Below are 25,471 nucleotides of genomic sequence, written 5' to 3' on the forward strand. Positions count from 1 at the left end.
GGCCAACCAACAGAAAAGTTAAGGTAAACTATTACGAGAAAGGGTACGGATAAGTATTTCTTATTCAGAAGCAGGTAGTTCTGGACCTCCAAAGGAAATTTTTGCTTCTGTTAGTACCTTGATCTACAATAATTTAATTAGGCATCGATGACTGAACAGAATCACACAACACGCAAACATCTAATTGCAAAATTACAAAGAGGTTAACATTAGTCTGTGCCTAGTCACATGGCCAGAACTTGTGGTTCTTAACCTGCACCAAGTTGCCAAAAGGTACATCTGCCCTCCTTGAGCACTAAAGCAGTCAGTGTTCGATGACTTAATATGCCGATAATTATGCAAATTAGGTACATGTTATATCTAAGTCCGTTACTGCCAGTTTTCATACTCAATAGCTTGATCTAGGTTTGTAATACTTGTGCATTAGTTTTTATTTTTATTGCTTGGCCACGGTTCCTACCTTTTGAAATATGTCGAGATTTTGGTCGCTGAAGCAGCTGTAGATCTACGGTACTTCTCTTAGCTGTACGGAGCCCTTCAATGTAATTTCTGATGTGGTTGAGGGGATTAGCCCCTTAAAAGTACTGTACGTTATGTTCTGTGAGCCCCGCTTTCAGTTACATAGTCTTTTGCTGCCACGGGCGCTTGCTCCAAGGTAGCCCGTAACAAATGTGAACCAGCTTTATTGTGTTTCCCTCTCGTGATCTCGTGATAATGAAATGGAATGGAATGGAATATAGAGTTTGGGCCAAAGGCCAAACGCTGGGACCTATGAGATCATTCACAGCGCTGGAAAGGAAATTGAGAGCAGGTAGGTTTGAAAGGTGTAACGGGAGGTAAACCTCGCAGTTGCACTATGAAACAATTGATAGGAGAGGGTGGATAGCAAGTTGGAGGACGTGAATCGAGGTAGAGTAAAAGGAACGAAAGGGGTTGCAGCTGGGGACCGAAGGGACGCTGCAAATAGCCTTTCGTAATGCCTACAGTGACGGCCCTAGCCCGCTACGGGAGATCTCGTAGTAATTGCCTTAACCTTGTGCTGACACTTAAAGCCTAGAGTTATGAGAGAAACTCTAGGCAGTAATTCCTTACGTTGCAGATTTCTTTTTACAGACAAATTATCTTAATTTTCTGTCCCCTCAGGGAAATGAGGAAACTGTTCTAGCAAGCCAAGATAGTTTAATTTTTTTTCCCCGAAAATGCTGTGCTTCCAGTGATGATATCAATGAGCACTTGAGAATCACGTTAGGTTCTGAAGCTTTTATAAGGAATAAGATGCCTTCTAAAGTAGGCTACAGTTCCTTAGGTGAAGTCGAAACGCTGAACATGGATTATCAAACATAGTACACGGTTATCTTCTGGGAAAACCTTGAGAGAATATCCCTTCAAGCAAAGAAAGCGCTCCTTATGCTGATTCCTTTTGCGACTGACTACATACCGCGGTGAAAGACGGCTTTAACCATAATCCCAATGAAAACCAAACTCGAAATTAGGTGCGCGAATGTTAACGGATTTACCGTACCATACACATCTGTCGTCTTGGCATAACAGCATGAGAAATACTTCAAATGCCCTGGTGCCCGGGAAATTTACAGTAATAACCACTCCAGATGCGTTGGAAATGGTATGTCTATTTGCAAATACACTGGATAAAAAGTTATCTCATACTAATTCAAATACAGCGACGAGAGGATTTGGATGAGAATTCTTTATGACTAATTAAAGATTGAAAAAATACAGCACGGTTTTACTTGATTCCTTTCCTCAGTTACAAACAGAAAATGGGGTTACAGGGGAATTTAAAGTAGGTGCTAGCGGCAGTCAAGGCAACATAAAGTCAGACCAGAATGAGACTGTAGGCAGACCTTTCACCAGAGGTTGCATTTAAAACTTCCCATTGTAAAAGTGCTGGAGTCAGTCAGGATGCCATTTTGACTGCATAGGGTACGCAGGCTACAGTTAGCAATCACGTTTTCTTTTGTAGAATACTTACCTTTAAATTGTCGCTACTTGGCATGTGAATGACGTGTGTTGAAGTGAAATATAGGCCTAATCATAGTGCCACACAAAAAGCCATTAATAACATCATAATTACTTATGATCATTTGTGTTGAAACAGGCCTAAATACAAGTTGTATGAATATGACCTGTGATGTAATTGTTTAGTACCATAATATTTATAATTAAAATTTTATCATTATTACAAGCCAAGGTCAAAACCTAGTTAGGCCGGGTATTCACGATCAGGCTTACCTATTAGTTCTTCTGTCAGTTAATGGAATTTAGCGTTAAAACTTGTGTAGACGACAGTTCACGGTCGGAGTTAGCCTACTCACCAGAATGGATGAACTAGGGATTCACCTAAGTTCTTTCAACCGACTGTCAAGTGACTGCATATGTAGACGGGTAAGGAACTATAGTCTGTCCAGAATGTCATGAAACATAGAGTAGATTTCCGACGTTGCCGCTTATGAATTTCATTCATTAAATCTCACTTAAGGCGAAAAACAGCAGATTTGCATAACACTTTGCCACATCTCTCTGTGTCAGGTCAGGAAGGTTAAGCAGCTTATCACTTTTGTTCTGACACCCAAGCGGCGGTTTAAGATGGAAGGCCCCCACGTCAGCAATTTCATGCGCAGACACGAGAGGTCATATTCAGTGTCCACGAGTATTTCAAAGGGAGAAAGAAAACAAAAACTGTTATGCATGGTTTTGACAAGGCAGTACAACGTACAATGGATGCAAATCTAAGCAATGCAGAAGTACGATATACTCATTTGTGAGAAGGAAAAGACAGCTTAGAAGAAAATGAAGCTCCTGCTTTTAACGTAAAGAAAAGGAAAAGACCAACTGTAACCAACATCGATGGGTCTGATCAGTGCGTTTTACGTCAGAAAGGGAAATTCCAACGCTGGATAGCATTTCTACTTGAAATAAAAAAGAAAATATTGATTTAGTGGATGCAGAGAATCTTACGTAAGATACTTCAAGTAATTGATCCAAATACGGAAGAGTTAAAGGGAGAAAATTTCTACCGGAGGAAGTGATATTGCCAGTGCCAGGACCAAATTCCTACGTGAAATGAAAAATATTAGAGATACAGAAATAAGTCTGTTATATTTCTAGATGAAACTTGATTAATCAGAATTATAGTCACCAAGTGTTGATGGATGAAAGTTCGACAGCAGCGACTGGAATAAACCCACCAAGCGGGAAAGGAGCAGAATTATACTTGCATACTGGATCTGGCTGACTGAAAGATTCAGATTATGGGATTATAAAGGAAATTTTACGACCGTATTAAAGGACCCGGAATGGAAGGGTGCAAGGATTAGCTTGAGCCAGATTAAATGTCTTGAGGAAGTTTGGCAACGTCGCAAACCTACTCGATGTTTCATGACATTCTGGACAGACTATAGCAACGATTTTGTGACAGTTTGTCTGTGGATTTCGCCTGGAGGGATCTCAGCCGCTCTGACTAGAATATGAATAAAGTATGTAGGTTATGGGCCTAATTCATTTCATTGTTAGACCCTGCAGCGGTTTTTGTAGGCCGTTCTGAGTCCAAATCATATAATTTAGAAAACAATTCCATGTGATACAGACAATTTGGTGTAGGTCTGCTTTTATGAAAGGTGCTACTATAGTATATTCACATCAACCGTGCATTTGGTGCCTAGCGCTGTCCCTTACAACGCTCCTGATTGGCTAGTGGTCAGCCAATCACAGCGCTGGAAAATCGGCAGTGTGCAGTCAGTTTTACCCAAAGAATAGTAGTGTTTCCCAATTTCATCACTAAACATGTCAAGCCAACGGTTGAAGAATTATAATGATATATGAACTTAATGGTAAGATATTTGATAGTGGAATAAACAAGAAATTTTTAAAGATAAAGTGTATTTTTCATTCCTTACATGGTATCGCAGTGTATTCACATATTTATCGTCTTTGCGTCTCATAAAATTCTCGTAGCTTAAATGTCATGATGGTACTACCCAAAAGTATGGGTAGGGGCTATCAATCAATATGAAAATAGTAAGCAAGGATTAAGGATATTATAATGTGGATGGGATGCACGCAGACTATAGCATACTAGTATATCCCGGGCAACCAGCCAGAAGCCTACACTTAAGCTCATTAGCAGTCTTGAAAGCTCGTTGTTATTTGGGGCCATCGATGCGAGAGGCAGTCAGAGCTCCATCTCAAGTTCAATAAACGAGCCTAGGATTATGTAATGAATCGTCTATGGCTGTCCGAATAAAGAGGTAACCTCTTTACACGGGCACGACCAGCTGCACTTGAAAGTGTGGCCTACGGTAGCACCCCTATCAGGGGCCGCGATAAGGAAAAACAATTAAAATGAGTAATTATAGACTACATTCATACGTAGATACATAGAAAAGTATGGTGTGTGTAAGTAACTTTTTGTAGGGGAGCGAGGAGGCTCACAATATTAGAAGTGTAGTTGATTGCAGACGGCCAGTGACGAGTCATTAAGCATAATCCTAGGTTGTTTATATTGAACTTGGAATGCAAGATCTGGACATATAAGCGTCATTCAAGTGGTGGCCCCAAATAACAACAAGCGAAAGCAAGAGATTCCTCTAGAAGTAGGCCTAAGGAACGTGTAAAGGGCTGGCTGGTTGCCCGGGATATTTGCTATAGTCTGCGTGCATCCCCGCACATCTTAATATTCTTAATCGCTTGCTTGTTATTTTCATATTGAGTGATAGACCTACCTATACTTTTTAGGTAGCATTGCCATCCATGACACTTAAGCTACGAAATTTTGTGAGACACAAGACGATAAATGATGAATGCACTGCATGCCATGTAAGGAATGAAAGAATACATTTTATCATTAAAAATTTCTTGTTTATTTCACTATCAAATATCTTACCATTAAGTTTTTTGAAGTAAATAATTCATATATCATTATAATCCTTCAACCATTGGCTTGACATGTTTAGTGATGAAACTGGGAAACACTACTATTCTTTGGGTAAAACTGAGGTGTAATGAAAGTTATAACTTTTGAAAGACATGTTCAGGTTTCGGAGCGGAGACGTCCGCTGTCTGGAGCTTTGAGAGAGACTGCAGGCGCCATGGCCATTTTCCAGTGCTGTGATTGGCTGACCACTAGCCAATCAGGAGCGTCGTAAGGGACGGCGCTAGGCACCAAATGCACGGCTGATGTGAATGTGCTATAGCCTACATTATGCTGTACGTTTCACGGTCCATTTCAAAACTGAACCAACACCAAGGTTCTAATTTGAACTTATTCATTAATATCATATGATATATATATATATATATATATATATATATATATATATATATATATATATATATATATATATATATATATATATATATATATATATATATATATATATATATATATATAATATATATATATATATATATTATATATATATATATATATATATATTTTTTTTTCAAAAAGCAATATTTAGACCATACTCTCTTACGCCTTTATGTTTACTTAAGTAACAGACCTTGGAAAAGCAGAAGGCTACTAGCCTATGGGCCCTAATAGGGAAAGCAGCCGAATGCAGAAATTGAAGCTGAGAGAGAGAGTAAACCATGAAAAAGTAACGACAGAGTAAAGCAATCAACACAAATAGTGAAGTAAAAAAAAAATCCCATCATTAATTGGTATGACTTGCATCAGCCTGTTCAACACAATTTCTCAGGTTTCAACCACAGGATTTGGAGGACCATTCCACGGTATGTTCACATCTGGTTTAAAACTTTAGAAAACTTTTGGTATTGAACATCGCAGAAGTAGCAAGACGGTTAGAATTCAACTACATATCTAGTACTATTTACTTTGGAAAGACATGAAAGAAAAGATTAATCAAAATTATGAAATATACTGCACATGCACGAGCTAATTCTACGACTGGGCTTAAAATCAACATAAATTTGAGATGAAAGTCATCTGTTTTAGATAAAAAAAGGGGACAATATTAAAAAAGTGCAGTAAAAGAATCAAGACATTTCCTCAGAATGATCATGTCTCAAAGAAATACAGAAAGACAATCAGTATACCAACTTTGTGTAACTGAAGAGAAAACCAAGTTGTGATTAAGAATGACACCTAAAACTGAAACCGAGCCGTTATTCACGTTAACATTAGTACAGGTCCTGTGTTGGGGGCCGGGTCGATTGTTCCAAACTTATATTATAATTATACTTTCTATTAGCTCTTAACTTCATCCCCTATCATTTGCAGCATGGAATAATTTTTGCTAAATTCCTGGCATCAATTACACATACCTCAGATGGGAGCACTGAAAACAAAAGTAGGCCATCTGTTTTAGCAATTGGCCTTTCCCCATTGCCAGACAACCTAAGAGGCGCCGATAACCGAAAATCAGCACCGATAAGCCGCGAAAATCGCCGATTTTATCACACCCTCAGAACGGAGCGGCCGCCTCCTCCCCCCCTGCAAAAAAAAAAAAAAAAAAAAAAAAAAAAAAGTGGACCACCTTTGACATTTTCATCTTTAGTGGCAGGCTGTCCAATAACCATCTACACAATTATTAGGATGTCTTTTTTTTTTTTTTTTGTTAGCCAGCAGTTTTTTTTTATGAGCCATACATTGTATTTAATTACAGAATTGTCATTGACACTTCCACTCATAGAGTGTTTTTAAAACACTTTTCCCATATTCCTCTCAAAAATGGGACAGGAGTATTACTACTTAACAGGCTTTACTTTTTTTATATATTTTGAAAGCATGGATGGTTACATACATTGTTTCAGTCGGCCAGACATCTGGATACTGAAACTTAATTTAAGGTTATTTGTTCTCTAAAACACTCAAGGAAATTCTCTCGAGAACCAGTTTTCTGTTTCAAGTACACTTTCAAGAGTGGGCTAGTATTTTATCTAATTTTTTCTTTCTTTTGTTCATATTTTTAGAGCAAGTATACTGAAATTCTTGACTAATTTTCAGACATCCACTCCCATACTCTTTGCAATCCCGTTTGTCACACTTTTGGGTATCATTTTGCTCATTATGTTGTACGATTAATCTCGTCCTGAACTGACTCTCATCATCCAAATTGGACCTACTGGGGTTGAACACTGTTGTGCCACAGCTGATTAGAGAAATTCACAGATATATATCTTATTGGCTGAAGCACCTTCCCCTTGCCTGCCCATGTCAGGGAGACCACTCCAGTTCTACAGGGGGCATGTAATGTCATCCATCTTTACCCACCGTTAAATCCTGTGCCATCAAAACCTGGTTAATTTCCCTGCAGCAGCTGTCAAAAATACATCAGGCTAAGCAGAAAGGGAAGAACTGAAAAACAAAAATAGACAAGATTAACAGAGGCCAGAGTTCCACTACAATCATCTGAATGCCCTTGCCTGTGAAAGTTGAACCAGCTGGAGTAACAAACCCACCAAGTTGTTATTTGCACCAAGCAAGACCAACTCTTCCATGGAAGGGTAGGAAAATACAGTACATGAACTTAAAATCAAAAATAAATATTTCATGCTGCAACAGCTATGTCAACATGGAGTATACAGTACAATAGTTAGCTAGTTCCTGAGGATATATGGACTAATGAGGTAAAAAGAATGCTTAGAAATTATCATTACTGCACACAGGGATAGAGCTGAAAGGTACTAGTAAAGCAATTAGGCTAAGAAAAACCCAGAAGCAATTTTGAACGTTTTGTGCCAGGAGGTCAACTATGAAGCCCTGAAGCCTTAGGTTAACCAAAGTTTTTGGTTGAACAAGTTTCTCACTTTTTACCCGAGGATAGAATAAGAACATTATTAAAACTTAAAATTTATTTAGTGGGCTTCCTTACACAATACCTTATTTCCTTACCATTTTTTTTATATAAAATCTGTTACGGTACTACCACCATAACGTTTAGTGTATTCTCTTGCAAAAAAGAGAAAACTTCCCTCCATTAATCATCTGGAGGAGTTTGACACCACCATGAAAAGAATACACAGAAAAACTGAACTATTTTGAAGACCCCAAACTTTTTTCATCTATAGTAATTACATCCACAAGATATAAAATCTGTTGTGCGATTTTTGAACTTCCCAAGTAAAAAACTTGTCTTTTGCTGTATCTAAGCAGTAAGTTTTAAAGGGATTATTTTTCATATCAAACTGTTTACCAAAATAAGTCCAATTTCTTGACTGTCAAGGTTGTTCCTTTAATTGTATGTCATTAAAAAAAACAAGTCGGGAATAATGAAAGCCAAATAGGTTTACCTGAACCATGAATGTAATACCCTACCCTTAACATAGGTTGCCCCAAGAGTACCAAAATTTTATGCCATAGAGACAAGAAAATGTTTTGATCAAGCAAAACAGCAGTGTACCTTAACTACTACTTTCTGACTATTGCTTCATCTTTGTCCACATTTCATACAACCATGAACATGAATAAACAGTTCCACGAGTTGAAACTCATGTTTTTATGATAATTTCACTTCCACTTGCTATACATGCCAGACAACTGCCCACAAGTGTCAAAGCAATCAATATAGAAGGTACGATGTAGGAGTTTTCAAGAGGAGGGAGTGGAGAGATACAAAACTTACCTAACACTAACTGTTCCTTACTTACCACTAGAAATAAAAAACGAAACTTGATATTCTACTCCAATACAGTACAACTTACAGTACAATATACATTTGACTTGAAAAAGTTATCCTGAGCTAATCTCTTGGACATTTCTAACAATGTAAAGAAATTACCTTGTGAAATCTGCTTCAGGTTACTGACATGAATTACCAAATAACCTACAGAAACTGAGAAACCAAGCTGCTTTTTAAATTACCTAAAAGAAAAAAAACAGTGCAATGCTACCCTTTTTGTTATAAATGAGATATTTTAAGACATCTGACAACAACATTCACCTATATAACTGAAATACTGATAATGAAACAAGAAAAATCTTATAATAAAAAAATTGCTGCCAGCTTTTTTAATTGGCACAAACATGCTATGGAGCTGCATCCCTCTCAATTGCTCTACTGCATAATCAAGGTGGCTAAATTAGTTTTGTCTTGCAGGAAGCAGAATTAATAAAAAAAAAAAAAAAAAAACTATCACTGCCCTATCAGTTAAAACAACTGACAATCTATTGCATAAAACCTCTTCATCCTTAGAGGATTTTCTTCTGGTTCTCCCTACTACACATCATGAAAACACCAACTACAAGAAGCACACTGCAAACAATGTCACACCTCTGTTGCTAAAAAGATTTACAAATCATACAGCATAAATCACAAGCTTAAGGTAGCAATTTGTCAACCTAAATACAGTAAAGCATACATAATTAGAATTAAGATGACATTGGACAGATAATTAAGAACAGATGAAACATCCTGTTCATTAAGTCTCTTCCAGCTAAGGTTTAACAACAATATTGCAATCTGAATAAATGCTATTTACAGTTAAATAAAATAGGGCTAACATTTTGGGCAGAATTCATGAGTAAGCAAGTCTTATGAAACCATTCAAATACTGCCCATACAAACAAAACTACTGTATAGTAAAAAGATACATAAGTATCTTCACCATACACACGTACTTAGCAAGGTAAACAAAAAAAAAAAACCATTGTAAAGTTCGATTTATTTTAAGGTACCTTGCTGTATGTGGGTCACGGCACACGACAAATTTACAAGAGCGTAACATATGCATACATTAAGTATTAAGAGCTTTGTAATCGGTAATAATGTAACATTAAAGACGCTGATTTATTAAGGTATTGTTTCTTTTTTGACAAAGTTGACTTTATAATAAACCCAAAAATTTTATTACATTTCTTCTTCCATTGTACTGGTGTGTTCATTTACCTAAAAAATACTCCAATGATCACAACACATATTCATGATGACCAACAGAACATAAAGGCGGTACTTACACAAGTATTCAGACCGAAGAACACCTTAAGGTTCATAAAACTTATAAACTGGCTTCATAATGCCCTCAAGACAAAATCTTCTCTTACAAATTAAAAAAAAAACCTTATAGCTATAAAATGGAAGGGGCTTGAACTTTCTAGTCAGCTTCAGGATTTCCCTCTTCTTCGTCATTTGTAGAAGAATGCCACGTCAATAAACTCTTCATAAAATTGTAACAACAGAGGCACCCGAACATTGTGTCTGGCTGCTTTGTTTTCAAGGTCTGCTTCATCTGTTCCCCGCCTGTGGAATAAAAGGAAAATACATGCTTCCATACAAGACTTTTAATCTGTCATAAATGTTTGCAACATTTCTGAGATATTTTATCATACATCTAACATGACTTCTTTTATAGAATACTGTATCTGAATAGCTTGGACACTTACCATTTCATTAAAAACATAAGTTCACCACTAGAATCTGTTGCACCTATGATTTTTTCTGCATCTAAACCTCTATCAAAACCTCTCGGTCGACTATCCTCCTGTCAAAAAAACAAAATAATGCTTGAAATCTCCAAACCATGACATAGGCATACCCACAAGCTTGTTCAGAACCTTTTTACAAAGAAACCCTACAACCATCAGCATAATTTTTACAGACACTGCACTCTCTAATTCAGTGGTCCCCAAACTGTAGCTCACAGGCGCCATGGTGCCCCCAGAGCCATACTGGGGTGCCTGCAAAGGTTCAAATGAAAATTGTAAAATACTTTGGTATCTCTTTATTCACACAAAAAATCTAAAATTTGTTATTGGACTGTTACATGGGTAGCCGCATAGATTCAGAAATTTGTAGAATGTGCATGATTACTGACTGCACAAGCGTCCATGCGATGGTTTGAAATATCCCCTTCCAGGACATTTACGGTAGCCAACTTCTGTACCGATGAATTCAGTCGTTTAGCTGCTCTTGCATATGAGTTCGATTGGGATTTCTCTCTTGTAGAGTTTGGTGCTATTTTGTTCCTTTGCAAATTGAATATGGCATTTCAAGAAAATCCACGTTAATTTCATTTTCAATTAAAGAACAAGAATGGCTTCAGGTTCAAAGAAATTAAGTCATAATTATGCCTTCCATGATGAATGGGAAGACTTATTTTTTCACCAACATCAATGACAAAGGTATGTGCTTAATTTGTTGTGCAACTGTTGCTGTATCTATGAAAAGCAATGTAGAAAGGCATTTTGTAACACTTCACAAGAGTTATGATACTAAGAACAGGTATTCCCCTACTTACGATGGGTTAGGTTCCAAAAAAACTACCATAGGTTGAAAAAATCGTATCTCGAATATTGCCTAGCCTACACTAGGGAAATCAGTACCATCTATACATATATGGTAGCCTAGCCTACACTATACAGTATACTCTGTACATATACGGTATAGTAATTATTAACATCAGCTAATTCTGCAGGTTCAATGCAGACTGACTTACGATAATTCAGTATAAAGAGAAACTGAATAACAAACAAGGATCAGTCTATCGGGTAGCCTAGCCTACATTATCTGTACTCTATATTCACATATTAACATCATATTATACAAACAACATAACGAATGTGCATCTTTTCCGTAGATCTTTTAAAAAGTTATGCTTTACTACACTGTATCCAATAATATTGTACATATTCTTATATTGCTTTTGTATTATAAATTGCGATCATAGCAATCAATGCTTTAGTTTTTGGAAATTCGGCTTGGTAAGTTTTATTTGCCCGTGTTTAACCCAGTTCAGAGCGCTTTTCTTGCTTCTAGTTAACGTAAATGAATCTCTAGATACTTTATTTATGGGGGAAAAGGATATTTTTCGTTATACGAAGTGTTTTTAGTCAAAATATATCTTGGACACGTTGCGTTGTGAAATTAATTTTGCTATTTTTTTCGTTAACAGATGACGACATGACGTTGGTGGCTGGCGGTTTGGGGGCATGTTTATTTTGTGTAAAAAAATAGATTCTATTCCCTATTTTTTCTTGATTTCATTACAATACGAGCTTTACGTATTTATCTTTTATCGGCGTGAAAACAGCAGTCATGTGTGTTCTTTCATGCCCAGTTATTTTGATTAAAACACTTACTCTCCAATTTTATTTACGGTTGAGTTTCATCCATGTTGCTGATGCATGATAATTTATAGTCATTAACAGCTTGAACATTTGTTTTCTTAGCTTCAGCCTACAACTTGCAGCTTAAATTTACTGTAGCAGTATATTTCCTTGCCGATCTTTTATCCAAACTGAATGAGGGTAAGTGCTTAAAAATATATCAGTCGTATTGTACTTAACGTCATTAAATTTGTAACATAACTCTGGTAAAATTGTAACATGCGATGATTGAAACACACAAGAAAACAGTTGTTATCAATTCGATTATTAGCAAAACAACAGTTTCTCGTTCAGTTGTTTATGGCTGTATGCATTTACGCAAGAATATAATGTTACTAACAATACTTTTATCTTTCTCTTTTACTTTTTTAACTAGAAGATGGAATAAAGATATGGAGAAAAGTTGGTCTCTCGCTGCATGTTATGCGCTGCTGCCTGTATGTGAAATCTAAAAATATTTTCTAAATATTGTCGTATCAGTATTAACCCTTCGCGCCCGAGCCTCTATTTACAATGCGTCTCCGTATGCGGCGTTCAGTGAGTTAAGCGCGAAGCGGAAAAAAATTTTTTTAAATCACAGCAGCTTAGTTTTTAAGATTGAGAGTTCATTTTGGCTCCTTTTTGTCATTGCCTGAAGTTTAGTATGCAACCATCAGAAATGAAAAAAAATATCATTATCATATAAATATTGGAATATATGACAGCGAAAAAAAACTTATATAATTGTATACAAAATCGTGCTGTAAGCACAGCGGTTAAAGCTAATAGGTTAATTTTTTTAGTTGTATTGTACACTAAATTGCGATGATTTTGGTATATAACAAATTGTAAAGCGATCAAAAAAGCAACACAGAGAAAATATTATCACAAAATGATGCATGAATTAAGTGGCACGAGGACATAAAAAAATTTTTTTTTTTCAAAAATTCATAAATCGACAAATTGTGCTAGAGACTTCCTGTTTGTTGAAAAAATGAAGCTAATTGATTGAATATTACTAGGCTGTAAGTGTTTTGGCTTGCATTACAGTTTTCTGACCATTTCGGTCAAGTTAAAGTTGACGAAAGTCAATTTTTCTATTGCTCGTGATTTATGAAAATATTTCCAAAACTGATAAAGCTACAACCATGAGTTATTTTCTGTTGTATTGTACATGAAATTTCGCATTTTCATATACAAAACTTTATGTAACGACTAACATAAAGCGGTGCAAATATTACGGCGGGCGAAAAATTTCTGAGATGTTGGCGAGTTACGGCATGAGCGTAAAGGAAATGTTTTTCAAAGATTCACCATAAATCGAATATTGTGCTAAGACTTCCTGTTAATTGCAAAATGAAGGTAAACGATTGAATATTACTAGAATGTAAGAGTTTTAGCTTACAATTGCGTTTTACCATTTCGGTCGAGTTAAAGTTGACCGAAGGTTGAAATTTTGGCATTATCGTGATTTTGTGAAAATATTTCAAAACTGATAAAGCTACAACCATGAGCTATCTTCTATTTGTATTCTACATGAAATTAAGCACATTTCATATATAAAAGTTTATGTAGCGACTAATGTAAGCTTGATGCAAACATTCACGACAACATGTGAAAGAATTTCTGAGATGTTGGCAGGAGTTGTAGCGGCATGAGCGTAAGGAAAAGTTTTTCTTCGAAATTCACCATAAATCGAAATATTGTGCTAGACTTCCAGTTTGTTGCAAATGAAGGTACATGATTGAATATTACTAGAATGTAAGGATTTTAGCTTATAATTAGTTTTTTTACCCATTTCGGTCAGTTAAAGTTGACTGAAGCTTGGGAAATTTGGCAGTTGCTCGTGATTTATATGAAATATTTCAAAACTGATAAAAGCTACAACCATGAGTTATTTTCTGTTGTATTCTACAAGAAAGTGCGCACATTTCCATATATAAAACTTTATGTAACGACTAATATAAAACGGTGCAAGCCCATTACGACAACGTGAAAGAATTTCTGGCGCGGGCGTAAGGAAAAGTTTTTAAAAAAATTCACCATAAATCGAAATATTGTGCTAGAGACTTCCAATTCAGTTGCAAAATGAAGGTAAATGATTGAATATTACTAGAATGTAGGAGTTTTAACTAATTGCATTTTTGACACATTACCGTGGTAGAGTCAAAGTTGACCAGAAGGTTGAAATTTTGGCAGTTATAAGTGATTTATATAGAAATGTTCAAAACTGATAAAAGCTACAACCATGAGTTATTTTTCTGTTGTATTGTACATGAAATTGCACACATTTTCATATATAAAACTTTATGTAACGGCTAATATAGAACAGTGCAAAAATTACAACAAAATGACGAAAGAATTTCTAAATTTCGGCCGAGTTACCGGCGGCGTGAAAAAAAGTTTTTTTTCAAAAAATTCACCATAATTCGAAATATTGTACTAGAGACTTCAATTTGTTGCAAAATGAAGGTACATGATTGAATATTACTAGAATGTAAGAGTTTTTAGCTTACAATTGCATTTTCTACCATTTTGATTAGTCAGCGTTGACGAAGGTTGAAATTTTGTAGTCGGCGTGCGGTACGTCCATGGCATAACAGACAATTTTAGTCGGCGTATGATCGTCCAGTAGCGTTACAGGGTTGTTACTAACCCCATCATAAACTCGAAATATCCTAAGTCGAATTATCGTAACTCAAGTACTACCTCTATCTGTCTGGCAGTGCTTTAAGAAGCGAGAAAGTGAAACGGCTAAAATCTGAGTTGTGGGCTCAGCAAAAATATTCAGGAAGCCTGTTGATAAAGCTTATGCAACAACCGTTGCTACATTTAAAGTTGCGCAGTTCTTGTGACAAAGAAGAAACCATTCAAGGATGGTGAAATTGTGAAGGAGTGTTGGCTTGCAGCGTCTGAACCTGTTTGAGATCATAAATGCAATCAAATCCATACCACTGTCTGGGAACACGGTCACACGTAGGATAAAAATGATGTTGAGAAATGTGTTTAATCAAATGAAAGAAGACATTGAGAAATGTACATATTTCAGCTTTCAGTTCGATGAATCTACAGCTGTGGACACAGTCCAATTAAGAGTATTTGTGTGCATGGTTTTTTCAGATGACACTGTAAAGACAGATTTATTAGTGCTCTTACCCTTGAAAGAAAAAATGTGTGGAGTGGATGTTTTTCATGTCTTCAAGAATTTCATTGACGAGGTGAATCTACCTCTTCAAAAACTTGTGTGAAAAACAACAGATGGGGCTCCATTTATCATAGATGCCAATGTAGGCTTTGTTTGATGTTGCAAAAATGATGGTTCATTCCCTCAGTTCATTAGCTACCACTTTATTATACTCCAGCAAGTTCTTTGTTTGAAAATTGTTAACTATGAGCATGTAATGAAGGTACTTATAAAAATGATTACTTATATTCGTGCTAGAGCTCTTCAACACAGGTTACTTAAATCTCTTCTAGATGAAGTGGATGTAGTATGGTAACCTTGTATTGTTCACAAAAGTGCGTTGGCTAAGTAGGGGAAATGTCCTTAAAAGATTTGAACATCTAATTCCCGAAATCAAGGGCTTTGTACAACAAAGAGGGGGATTCATATGAATAACTCGATGATCCAAAATGGCTAGCTGACCTTGCATTTTTAACAGACATCACATCTAAACTGATTGAGATAAATCTAGGTTTGCAATGGCAAATGAAATCTTTGTCTCCAATGATTCGTTCAGTAAATGCTTTCATGAATAAACTGAAATTATGTATGACTCAGATCTCTAAAGGACTTTACATAATTTCCCTTCATTAGAGAAAAGGCTTAACATCAAAAGTTTTGAGTTTTCTGTTGCTTCTACACGCACAAGTCAGCTCAACATGATTTTGGAGGAGTTCAAAAGGTTTGCAGACTTCAGTAATGTTTTAGCAGCTATCACAATCCTATCAAAGCCTTTTTGTAACAGCAATGTTACCGACACAGCATCTCATCTTGGATCAACTTTCAAACTAAATGTCAGCGACCTGATGATGGAAATAATTACTTTGCAAACTGACCTGCAACTGAAGAGCAATGCAGAACATCAAGAATTCTGGACATTAGTAAACGCAAAGCAATTTCCACTACTGAAAAAAATGTCAAAGACTACATTTGTGCTTAGGTTCGACATACCTGTGTGAATCAGGATTTTTGACAATGAAAATCTTAAAATCCAAGTATAGGTCACATCTCACTTGATAGTCACCTGAATGACTGCATGAGAATGGCAATTACGAACTATAACCCTGAGATATCCAAGTTAACTGAAGCAATGCAGAACCAACCTTCCCATAAAAATTTCCAAAGGTAATCTATTTATTATTTTTTTCTTTTCCTTCTGCTATTCTCTTTCTCTCTTATTCCATCTGTTTTGTAAACATGCATGTCCAGACATTTACAGCACTGTTAGTTTCATTGGCCAATAGCTTTTCAATGACTTCCCAACCAGTGACAAAACTTAAAAACATACAATAAAAAAATTATAAACTATGGATTAGATTTTATTGTATAATAACATTTAAGAGATATTAATTATTCCTTAAAATACCTCTGGTATAAGTTACCAGTGTACGACTGAACGTTAGCAGGTTGGCCTATAAAATTCTTTGCCATCTAAATCTGGTATAGCTGGCAATTGTCCACAAGCTTACTGTTCTTATTGTTAAATGTGAGCAATATTAACATTAGTATATTAGTTAAATACATATACACTGTTTCCACAAAACGCAGAGGAACCTAACCTTGTGACTGCATCACACCTATCCCAGCAAGTAAACAAAAACTCACAACCACTTCACATCTACTAGATGGCAATAAATAAAATGAAAGGTCCGTAGTATGATCAGAACTATGAAATTAGGCTTCAAATACTAACTGCACTAGTGATGTAAGATGTGCGGAGAGTCCAAGCAATTCCAGCTCACCTTAGGAACATGATTTCATCAACTGTAGTGATTATTTTAAAACAATTTTAAAACAATTGAAAAAATGTTCTGTAATCTAGTATCTACTGTATTATGCAATATACATACTGAAGAGAATTTGGCTACCTGTTTCATAAAGAACAGAATACACCTGAATGCGACATTACTCTCACCACATACACTTCTTCAGTCTATTAAGTACAAAACATATTTTTTAAGTTATTTGTACGCTGTGGAAATAAGCACTCATATCAACACAAAATAAGACTTGATTGCACCATTTCATCACATTTACAATCATTAAAATATTTAAATTTTCATGATAAAATTAATCATTTGGATACTTACCTACTGTTAAAGATAGCTTATATCTTCACGCCATCAGATATGATCAGCATTCAAAATAAGACTTTGCTAACCTGCTAGGAATGTGCTTATACCTGTTTCCCACCAGATGGCACTGGAACGTTAACATTATCAGAATTCTTCATGACCACCCACTAAGATGTGGGGGAGGCTGAGTGGGTTTCCACTTTAGCAGTAGGCAAGTATAATTTTTATTTGGAATGAATCTTCCCTACTGTTAAGTTAGATGACTATCACATTTAATGTGGATGGTGGGTTAGTGCAGCCAGAGAAACAATGTTCAGCCAAGCGAACTAAAAGCTTTTTAATGAAGGGGAAAAAGCTTCTCAACATTCTTGCCTGCCGTGTGATCCTTACTGGTAAGTACTGTTGCCAGGCGTTGGAACCACAACAAGGTGTAAGGTCCAAAACTGAAGACAACTATCACCTCCATATGTGAAGGCGCACTCCTATACACCAATGAGTACCTTCATGCTCCCAAATTTCAACAACGGGATCTCCCAACAACTAACGATAAGACAGAAAGCAAGGTTACCATCATACTTGGTTCAGGAGAAAGCATCCCCACTGCAATGATGAGACTAAGGGCTTTACAGCACACCCCATGCTCAATTTGAACATTTCGCAAATAATATGAGTCAACAAAAGTTACATCTCCCCTGAGCTGCATGGCAACCTTCTCTAGTGAAAGGTTTTAAAGAAAATAAAGATGTGTTTGTGGTACGGAAGCCATGAGGATTATTTTTAAAAAACACAGGTAGTGCTCAAGTTACGATAATTAGATTTTGCGATGGTTAGCAATAAATGCTGATATGACACTAGAAAGTATTTTTAAATTTCATGCGGGCACAGGCAGCAGCATACAATCAGAGTGCAAGAGAGACCAAATTACCATAGACCAACTTCTTTCCCTCCGTCTCTTTATCCCATCTTCTAGTTAAAAAAAAAGTAAAAGAGAATGATAAAAGTATTGTTAGTAACGTTATACTCTTGCATATGTGCGTAAAGCCATAAACAACCGAACAAGAAACTGCTGTTTTGCTAATAACCGAATTGGATAACAACTGCTGTTCTTCATGTATTTCAACCATCATACAGTAAACAATTACCGTACCGTCGTTATGTTACAAATGACGTTAAGTAGAACAGGACTGATATATTTTTACATTATACCCTTATTAGCTATGGAGAAAAGATCAGCAAGGAAATATACTGCTAAATTTAGGCAGCAAGTTGTATCCTGAAGCTGAGAAAACAATTTTCATGCTGCTAATGACTATAAATTATTGTGCATCAGCAACATGGACGAAACTCGACAGTGAATAAAATTGGAGAGAAGTATTTTTAATCAAAACTACTGGGCATGAAAGAACACACGTTATTGCTGTTTTCACACTAATAACAGATAAATATGTAAAGCTTGTATTATGTAGAAATCAAGTGAAAATAGCGAACGGAATCTTGATTTTTTACACAAAACAAGCATGCCCCCTACAGCCAACATCATCTATATATATATAAAAAAAAAAAAAAAAAAAAAAAAAAAAAAAAATTAATTTCACAATGAGACATATTCAAAGTTATATTTTGACTTAAAAACACTTTGTATAACAAAAAATAACCTCATCCCTTATAAATAAAGTATCCAGAGATTCATTTACACTAACCAGAAGGAAGAAAAGCGCTCTGAACCGAGTTATAATACGACGAAATAAACTTACCACATAGACGATTTCCAAAACAAAACATTTGATCACTATGATCGCAATTTATAAAAAAAAAAAAAGCAATATGAGACTACATACAATATTATTGAATAATGTACAGTGAATAAAAGCATATTCGTTATGTTGATGTTTGTATAATACGATATCAATATGAATATAGAGTACAGTACAATGTTGGCTAAGCTAATTCTTAGTTCTTATTCAATTTCTCTTTGTAGGGAATTATAAGTCAATCTGCATGAACCTCGAGAGTTAGCCGATAATTAATAATTACTATACTGTATATGTATAAAGTATACTTTTGTGTAGGCCAAGGCTACCATATACCATATGTACTGGTACTGAATACCCTGGTGTAGGCTAGGCTATATTCGAGATACGATTTTTTCAACAAACGATGGGTCTTTTGGAACCTAACCCCATCGTAAGTAGGATAATACCTGTATATAAAAAATCTTTTAAGCACGCTTTTATTAAAATGCGCTAAAAAGTAAAAAAATAATTTTTTGAGACACCAGGATTTTCTTACAATTAATCATGTCTATAAAATTAAGCCATGGGCGCCAAACATGGACGGAAATGCTACAAGAAAAGAAATTTATTTTTTTATTTCTTGTAGCATTTCCTTCCATGTTTGGTGCCCACACTTTTATTTTTGTGACATGATTACAGGCAGTCCCCAGTTATCGGTGGGCTCGGTTATCGGCGATCCAGTTTTACAGGGTTTGTCTAGCAACGAAAACTGGCAATTTTCAGCGCTGAAACTCACCAATTTCCGCTTATCAGCACCGATACATACCTAACAGAGGCGCCGATAACCAAAAATCTGTGATTTTTTATTTTCAGTGCCGAAGATCGTCGATTTTCAGCTATCTACACACCGTCAGAACGGAATCCCCGCCAACAACTGAGGACTGCCCATAATTGTAAGAAAAACCTGGTCTCAAAAAATTATTTTTTCCTTTTTAGTGCATTTTAATACAAAAATTTAAAAATTTTTTTATATATTTTATTTTACAATTTTTAGTTTTGACACAAATTGTAAACGATTTATGACTAAGTAAAAAAAATTGAAACTAATATCCTGTCGAGCCAAAGGTGGTTTGACAAATCATAGAGTTGTTAATTTATTCTACTGAGTCAAAGGTATGAAAAATCCAGTTTCCTACAAAATCTGAGATACTGGGAGAGGTCACTGTAGGGGTGCTAGAGGTCAGTGCTGACCTACTGATCATTTAAGGTTGGATGGTCACCAGAATTGAGTAACCATGAAAAATTTCAAGTCCATCGGACAAAGGGAAGAGGTTAAAAATTGAGTTACAAGTTTTGACCCAAACAGACAGACAGACACAGCAGTCATGTTAAATAAAAGCATGTAAAAATCCAAAGCATTTCATACAAATCCCGAGATACTGGGAGAGGACGCTTTAGGGTCAATACAGGTCACTGCTGACCTACTGATCATTAAGAGTGTACTGTCACCGGGATTCAGAAAACATGCAAAATTTCATGTCCATCGGACAGAGGGAACAGGTCAAAAAGTGAGTTACAAGTTTTGAACCAAACAGGCAGACAGATGCAACAGACAAATAAAAGCATGTAAAAATGGTAAAAACTCAGGAACCAACCGGTGTGCACTGACTTTAACATTCTTGTCCACAGGAGTGTTTGGTCTCCTAACACCAAAGATAGATGCATAACTCCTCCTCTTATAGGTTTATGTCTGTCCAGGTAAACCCTTAAGAGTTCTAACTGGACATAAGACAGCTACTTCTTCCTTGCCTACCAAAGCAGTAAAATTAAGCAATGTCACAAATCTGGGAAGGGCTTTCACTTCTAATCTTTTCTCTAGGCAACGAAATAAGAGAGAGAAATTGCCACTGGAACTAAGCCCACATACAAGAAATGGTGTGAAGCTCACTCATATAAACCCTTAAGAGTTCTAGATGGACATAAGATAGCCACTTCAGCATTGCCAACCAAAGCAGTTAAATTAGGAACCATCACAAACCTGAGAAGGGCTTTCACTTCTAAATCTTTACTCTAAGCAATGAAAGAAAAGAGAGGTTGCCACTAGAACAAAGCCCACATACAAGAAAGGGCTTCAAGCTCACTAACACACTTTGCTTGGCCATTCTAAAAATCCCCACAGCTCATGACAGACAATGAAAATCCCCATGAGGTTAGATGAAGCATATGGAGGCTGGATGGAACCTTCTCAAATAGGACCGTCTGAAAAGTTCTTTTCAAAATGGACGAAGACGAGAAACATCTACCACCAGGAAAGGAAGCTAGGGGACCCATTCCCTTTGGGGCCACCAACGTGCTATCAAAATCATCCCTGTGTTCTGCAAAGCTCACAACTTGTTGAGTATTTCCTCAAAACAGCAAAGGAAAAGCATAAAGGTCTAGACTCGACCATTCTGAAGGAAGGCATCAACTGCCCATGCCTGAGGATCCTGGCATGGAGGGCAGTAAACTGGGAAAGCAGCGTTTTGGGTAGTCGTGACCAGATTGGTGTTTGGGTCTCCCAAGAGGTTCCACAACTTCTGGCAAACCTGAAGACTACACTATCTGACTGAAGACCTTGCCCTTTTCTGCCATTTGGTCTTCAATAACAAGGTTTTTCCCTTGGACAAAACGAGGTAAAGGAATGATGTTGCTGAACTCTGTCCTAAGGAGAAGGAAATTTCTTTGCTACCCTGAGTAAACTTCTTGATCTGTGTCTTCTTTCTTCTTGTCACCTTATATAAGAATTGAGAGGTTCAATTGTCGGAAAAGACCGCAATCATATTGTCTCTGACAAGATGTCCTGCTTGGGTAAGACCATTCTGAACTGCCACAAGCTGTAGGCTGTTTACCTTCCAACTCCCTGACATAAAAAGTTTCTCAGAAAGGTCCCCCAAATCAGCCTCCAAGATCTCTGAGGACAGTGTAAAGGTTCTTGAAGTCTACAGGCCGATCCATAAGTTCTCAAAAGTAGTAGAAAATTCTCTCTCTCTCTCTCTGTTGGAAAAACCTCCAAAAAGAAAGGGCTAATCTTCATCCCCAGATGAACAACTAACTGGATTGGAAAAGCATAAATTAGTCAATATTGAACAAAATGCCAAGCTCTGAGGTTTGACATCAAACATAATTCTTCACCTTTAAGGTCATCAGAAACAAACTGGTAAGAACAAAACCTGTCATCCAAAAATGTGAGTACTGAGATACCAAGCAGATGAATCCATCCTGCTAAAAACTCAAACACACAGGGGAATACCTTTCTTTGACTGAAGGTATACCGGGATGTTGAAGTGTGTCCTTTATGTCAACAGAAACCATCCTTTACCCTTCCGAAAGGCCACCAGGACCAAAATGAATGACTCATCAGAAAGGGAGTAATATGAATAAATTTGTTGAGACTGAAAATGTCCAAGGCTCCATGTACTTGTTGCATAACAACCGTCCAATCAACCCCTCGCAACTCTGAACTTGTGTGTGAAGCGTGTGGAGAGAAGGATTTCAGGAAGTTGACAGGGGTATATATATAAAAAAAAAAAAAAAAAAAAAAAGTACAAAGTATCCTTCCCTGAGAACCATCACTACCATAGGTTCTTCTTGATGCTTTCCCAGACACTTCTGAAACTGAACACGGCCTATTGGGGTTCCACACAGCCTACTTGAAATGGGAGTCCAAAACATCAGTCATGGTCACATATGTAATTTTTCACTTAAAATGTGAGCCAGATCACTGCTGAAGCAAAACTCAAGTGGTTTGGGAAATTCTACATGGAACTTACATGTAAAAACAAAAAAGGCTGTGGGGGCAAGACCCTAGAGGGAAGATTTCAAAGGTAGTGCTATGATTTTTCTAATCTGATTTGAGACATCTTAGTTGATGGCCTTAACAATTAAGGGTTAAGAAGACAATGATGGAACACTGTCAAAAACAGCTACTAATGGTTGAGCAGGGCTACTTTACATGATTAGTACGCAACTGTTTCTGTTACTTTACAACTGAGTCGTAAAAGGAATAAGACAGTCTTCTCATTAGCCTCAGAAGTAAGTCTATCAAGGACATGTTACTACTCTGACACATCATCAAGAAACTCTACCACTTCAGGGCTAATATTTATAACTATATTATCATCATCATTATCTCTTATATGCATCTACATGTGTACATACAAATATATAAGCATACATACATAATAATGTATACATACATATCTACATATGCATGCACAAACATTACGTACATATACATATACAGTAAACCCTCGTATTCGGGGGGATGCGTACCACACCCCTGCGAATAGCTAAAATCTGTGAATACTTAAAACTCCTCTAAAAACACTTAGAACTGCCTATCTGGATAGTTAAAAAAAAAAAAAACTAAAAATGCTTTTACCTGAGTATTTTAATAGTTTTATAAAAAAAGTGCATTTAGTCATGAAAATATGAAAATACAGTAATTAGTGAATATTTCTTAGTGAAAAATACCGCGAATGGGCAAATTTTCCACGAATAATGTGTATATATGTTCTATAGAGAAATCCGAGAATTGGTGAGTCCTCAAATCATGAGAACACGAATATGAGGGATTTACTGTACATAACTATCACTCTCTCCAAAACGGATGATATGGGAACCAGTGAACGTGAGCACTAAACTACCAAATAACTCCCCCAGAGAATGCATCAAAAAAATAAAGGAGACAACTGAGACAGGTGGTGAAGGGCACAGACCTTGGTTCAAAGACACGCCATGGTTCCCTGTCCACAGAGAAGATCAGTGGACCCAAGGGCAGTCTAGAGGGCAGACTACCAACAGATGCTAAGGCTCCGACACCTCCTCTCTTGAGGAGGCTTGAAAAAGCGTCGATCACTATGATGGGGGAGGGGGGGGGGAATCATTGCTCTAATATATATGGTAAATTTCTAACCATAAAAGATTATTTTTTCAATAACCTACAGTAAACTCCCCATATTCGCGGTCTCACAATTCACGGGCCCCCCTACTTGTGGATTTCTCTATGGAACATATACAGTATACACATTACTCGCTGAAAATTCGGCCATTCACGGTATTTTTCACTAAGAAATATTCACTAATTACTATATTTTCATTTCATTTTCATGACTAAATGCACTTTCTGTGATAAAACCATTAAAATACTCAGGTACCCCGGTAGTGCTCGAGTTATGATAATTCACCTTAAGATAATTCAAGTTTGCAATAGGGTAAGCAATTAATACTGATACGACAATATTTATGAAATATTTTTAAATTTCACGTGGGCACAGGCAGCAGCATACAATCAGTAAGTGAGAGACCAAATTACAACATACCAACTTCTTTTCCTCCATCTCTTTATCCCATCTTCTAGTTAAAAAAGTAAAAGAGCATAAAAGTACTGTTAGTAACGTTATACTCTAGCGTAAATGTGCACAGCCATAAACAACTGAATGAGAAACTGTTGTCTTGCTTATCACTGAATCGCATAACAGCAGCAGTTTTGCTTGTATTTAAACCATCGTACCGTAGTAAACAATTACCACAGTTATAGAACAAATGACATTATGTAGAATAGGGCTGATATATTTTTACATTACACCTTTATTCGCTACGGATAAAAGATCAGCAAGGAACTATACTGCTAAATTTAAGCTGCAAGTTGTAGCTGAAGCTGAGAAAACAATGTTCAAGTTGCTAACGACTATAAATTTTCGTGCATAGGCAACATGGATGAAACTCGACCACAATTAAAATTGGAGAAAGTATTTTAATCAAAACTACTGGGCATGAAAACACATTACTGCTATTTTTAAGCAGATAAACAATAAATACATAAAGCTCACATTATGATGAAATCAAGTGAAAACAGTGAAAGGAATCTTGATTTTTTTACACAAAACAAAAGCCCCAAACGGCCAAAGTCATCTACTAACGAAAAAATAGCTAAATTAAATTCACAACGAGACATATTTAAGTTATATTTCAACTTAAAAATACTTCGTATTACGAAAAATAACCTTGGCCCATATAAATAAAGTACCTAGAGATTCATTTACACTAACTAGAAGTAAGAAAAGCGCTCTGAACTGAGTTAAATACGGTGAAATAACCTTACAGTGTAATCAATTTCCAAACCAAAACACTGATCGCTATGATCGCAATCTATGACACAAAAGCAATATAAGAATATATACAATATTACTGGATACAATGAATTAAGGCATGACATTTTAAAAGATCCATGGAAAAGATGCATATTCGTTATGTTGATGTTTGTATAATAATGATTTGTGAATATAGAGTACAGTATAATGTAGGCTATAGTACATTCACATCAGCCATGCATTTG

At 36.3% G+C, this 25,471-nt stretch overlaps 1 protein-coding gene and 1 long non-coding RNA gene across 4 annotated transcripts in view; both read right to left on the reverse strand.

Annotated features, from left to right (window-relative positions):
* Positions 1-598, reverse strand: part of LOC136838743 (uncharacterized) — a 95,903-nt gene extending 95,305 nt beyond the window's left edge. The window contains exon 1 of the long non-coding RNA XR_010853104.1: positions 461-598. This is a non-coding gene — a long non-coding RNA (uncharacterized lncRNA). The remainder of the gene's footprint in view (positions 1-460) is intronic.
* A 7,220-nt stretch (positions 599-7,818) lies between these two features.
* The window catches only part of Su(var)205 (Suppressor of variegation 205), a 60,655-nt gene continuing 43,002 nt past the window's right edge, over positions 7,819-25,471 (reverse strand). For all 3 annotated transcript variants that reach the window (XM_067104190.1, XM_067104181.1, XM_067104171.1), the window contains exons 4-5: positions 10,364-10,461; positions 7,819-10,220 (exon numbers count right to left, since the gene is read on the reverse strand). In XM_067104190.1, coding sequence (XP_066960291.1) covers positions 10,106-10,220; positions 10,364-10,461 — 213 coding nt within the window. In that variant the 3' untranslated portion in view covers positions 7,819-10,105. The remainder of the gene's footprint in view (positions 10,221-10,363; positions 10,462-25,471) is intronic.

The sequence above is a fragment of the Macrobrachium rosenbergii genome, chromosome 1 (genome assembly GCF_040412425.1).
Source record: "Macrobrachium rosenbergii isolate ZJJX-2024 chromosome 1, ASM4041242v1, whole genome shotgun sequence".
NCBI lineage: Eukaryota > Metazoa > Arthropoda > Malacostraca > Decapoda > Palaemonidae > Macrobrachium > Macrobrachium rosenbergii.